The 3,774-nt window shown below is 36.3% G+C and overlaps 1 protein-coding gene across 2 annotated transcripts in view; it reads left to right on the top strand.

Annotated features, from left to right (window-relative positions):
• Window positions 1-2,143, top strand: part of SETD2 (SET domain containing 2, histone lysine methyltransferase) — a 284,758-nt gene extending 282,615 nt beyond the window's left edge. For both annotated transcript variants that reach the window (XM_053713722.1, XM_053713721.1), the window contains exon 22: window positions 1,218-2,143. In XM_053713722.1, coding sequence (XP_053569697.1) covers window positions 1,218-1,379 — 162 coding nt within the window. In that variant the 3' untranslated portion in view covers window positions 1,380-2,143. The remainder of the gene's footprint in view (window positions 1-1,217) is intronic.
• The last annotated feature ends 1,631 nt before the right edge of the window (window positions 2,144-3,774 follow it).

Genomic DNA, 3,774 nt, shown 5'->3' with positions numbered 1-3,774 from the left:
TTATTTATTTTTGTACTATATAACTAAATGATAATCAACATTTTATAGAGGATTTTATTTTCATTTTAAAGGATATTAAAGTAAATTATAATTTATTTGTAGGTAATTATGTACGGCATTGCAAACTATCTGCATTCAAAATAAATATTTTACAACTAATTTTGTTACAAGAATATGCACTGTTTTGAAGGGCTAGGACTTTCCCCTTTATTGTTGTTTATTGTTCTTCCTTTGCTGTGGCCAATTAGGGACAAATCAACAATCACTGTGCACCATGTATGAGTTTCAGGGTTTCTGCCTTACGCTGAATAGACTTCAGCCCCTCTTGGGGAAGTGGAAATACTACAATTTTCAGAGTTAAATTACAGGGAAAGCAGTAAAAAATAAATAATGAAAGGGATTGCAAAGTTGTTTAATTAAACATTCTATGTGGAATGAAATTTTGAATTTAATGTTGATTTAAAGGGACACTCAAGTCAAAATAAACTTTTATGATTCAGATAGAGCAGCAGTTTTAAGACTCTTTCCAATTTACTTCCATTATCAAAAAAATGTATATACACACTTTCTGAGAAACAAGATCCTACTGAGCATGTGCACAAGCTCACAGGGTATACGTTTACTAGTCTGTGATTGGCTGATGTCTGTCACATGATACAGGGGCGGCAAAATGGGAGAAAAAATAAATTAGTCAGAAAAAAATCTGTTTATTTGAAATTCAGATTAGATGTTATTGCCCACAGCATGTAAAGCTCACGTTCTGGAGGTGATAACCATTGCCCTATACAATCATGCACCTTCTGTTTAAAAGGGACATGAAACCCAAAATGTTTCTTTCACCATTCAGATAGAACATACAATTTCAAACAACTTTTCTATTTACTACTGGTGTTAAATTTGCTTAATTCTCTTGGTATCCTTTTGTTGAAGGAGCAGCAATGATGTACTGCGAGCTAGCTGAACACATTCAGTGAGCCAATTAGAACAGGCAGACACATGTAGTCTCCTAGGTATTCTCTTCAACAAAGAAAACTGCAAATTATATAATCAAAGTAAATTGAAAAGTTGTTTAAAATCACTTACTCGTGAAAGTTTAATTTGGACTTTACTGTCCCTTTAATACTCACAACATGAAGAATACTGTGAAATGGCTCACACTTGTTTGGGTGTCTCTGAAGAGTCAGATTAGTGATTTCTCTTGTCTTTTTTTCCCCTAGCTCACTCACGGTGTAATGAACAAGGAGCTGAAATACTGCAAAAACCCTGAAGACTTGGACTGTAACGAAAACGTAAAACACAAAACGAAGGAATACATTAAGAAATACATGCAGAAATTTGGATCAATTTACAAACCTAAAGAGGATATAGACTTTGATTAGCCTCCTCTACTCATAAATTAAATGGATTTATTTTTTATTTTCCCCATAGGAATTAACACCTAAGCTGCCAGGAGGCAGTCACCAGCTACTATCGCAATGTATGGGGTTTCAGTGTACAGTAAAAAAAACACCATAGTATTTAATAGGATATTTCATATGACACTTTATATCAATAGTGTATGAATAATTCTAACACAATAAATGTGTGAATCCATTTGAAAACAAACTGTTATTGCTATTGATAAGGGTTTGGAAGGGGACTTTGAGAGAGAGTAAGGCAAATTCTATTTTCGCTCCATCTCTTCGTCCCATTCCCGTCTCTCACCCTGTTCCTTAACTGTACAGCGCAATAAATTGTGGGCATCTTTATTATTTTATTTTAATTTTTTTTATTATTATTTTTCCTTTCCGGAGGATCTGTATGATATTTTAACATATTATGTGAATATATTGATATATATTTTGTTTTCCTCTTCCACCAAACACACATTACATTAACTCTTCCTTCTAAGAAGTGTTGTCTGCCAGGTTTAATCATGTAAATATTCTATTATCTACAGCCAATTTTGTGTTTATTTTATGTTCACTGTATCTTTAAGTTTTGCTATTTCTGGCAGCTTTTGTGCATTGTTGATGAGATTTGATTTTACGACCTATATCATTTTACGTAAGAAAAAAAAAATTTTACTGAATTTTTTTATGTATAAAAGAAAAAAAGAGAATAAAATACATTTGCCTATGATGGTATGTAAGAATCGCTACAAGGGATCATTTGATTTATTTTTTCCACAATTGTTTTAATTCCTGATAAAAGGAAGAATGTATTTAAAATATCAAGTGCATACAACAACAAAAATTCAGCAGAAATCTAATCTGAAAAACAAAATTTATGCTTACCTGATAGATTTCTTTCTTTCTTGACACGATGAGTCCACGGATCATCATTAATTACGGTTGGGAATATCACTCCTGCCCAGCAGGAGGCGGCAAAGAGCACCACAGCAAAGCTGTTAAATATCTCCTCCCTTCCCTCCCACCCCAGTCATTCGACCGAAGTAAAGGAGAGAAAGGAAGCAACAAGGTGCAGAGATGTCTGAAGTTTACAACATACTAACAACCTGTCTTACAAAAACAGGGCGGGCCGTGGACTCATCGTCAAGAAATACATTTATCAGGTAAGCATAAATTTTGTTTTCTTTCTTATGACACGATGAGTCCACGGATCATCATTAATTACTTTTGGGAATCAATACCCAAGCTAGAGTACACAGATGATAAGGAAGGGCCAAGACAGGAAACCTAAACGGAAGGCACCACTGCTTGAAAAACCTTTCTCCCAAAAGAGGCCTCAGCCAAGGCAAAAAAGTCAGTGTTAAAAGTTTGAAAAATTGAGAAGAGAGGACCAGGTTGCCAGCTTGCAACTCTGTTCCATAAAGGCTTAAGTTTGACTGCCCAAGAAGAGGTATTGACTGCCCAGAAAGAGGTAACAACCCTCGCAGACAAAGCAGATACTCCCTCGGGAGACTGCTTTCCAGCAGTTTCATAAGAAAAGCAAATGATACTCTTCAGCCACAAAGTAAAAGTAGCAGCCGTAGCTTTCTGTCTCTTACGTTAAACATAAGACTGACGAAAATACTTAGTCGCCTGTACTATCTCCTCCTAGTTAATGTTCTGGTCTACTACTTTAGGGAGAAACCCTAATTTAGTACGTAAACCCCACCTATCCGAATGAAAAATAAGGTAAGGAGACTCATACTGTAAAGCCGAGAGCACTGAGAGCACTGACACTCTACGAGCAGAGGGGATAGTAACAAGAAACAAAACTTTCCAAGATAACCACTTAAAATCTAAGGAATGCAGCGGCTCAAACGGAGACCCTTGAAAAACCTTAAGAACTAAATTAAGACTCCAAGGAGTAACTGATTTGAACACAGGCCTGATCCTGACCAAGGCCTGATCAAACGAATGTACGTCTGGGAAGTCTGCCAGACGTTCATGTAACAAAATAGACAAGGCAGTTATTCCACCCTTTAGGAAACTTGCAGATAATCCCTTCTCCAAACCTTCTTGGAGAAAAGACCTAATTTTAGGAATCCGAATTCTACTCGTCTTTAAGAGTAGTCCTGGGATACACCTCAGAATACATTTTTACACCATATCTTATGGTTAAAATTTTCCTAGTCACAGGCTTACAAGCCTGAATCATGGTCTCAATGACCAATTCCGAAAATCCACGCTTGGATAAAATAAAGCGTTCATCTTCAAGTAGTCAACTTCAGAGAAACTAGACTTGGATGAAAGAGGGGTCCTTGAAGTAGAAGGTCCTTCCATAACGGAAGTCTCCAAGGTGAAAGATGACATGTCCACCAGGACTGCATACCAAATCCTGCAAGGC

The sequence above is a fragment of the Bombina bombina genome, chromosome 5, assembly GCF_027579735.1.
Source record: "Bombina bombina isolate aBomBom1 chromosome 5, aBomBom1.pri, whole genome shotgun sequence".
Classification (NCBI taxonomy): domain Eukaryota; kingdom Metazoa; phylum Chordata; class Amphibia; order Anura; family Bombinatoridae; genus Bombina; species Bombina bombina.
This window is presented reverse-complemented; position numbering and strand designations above follow the sequence as displayed.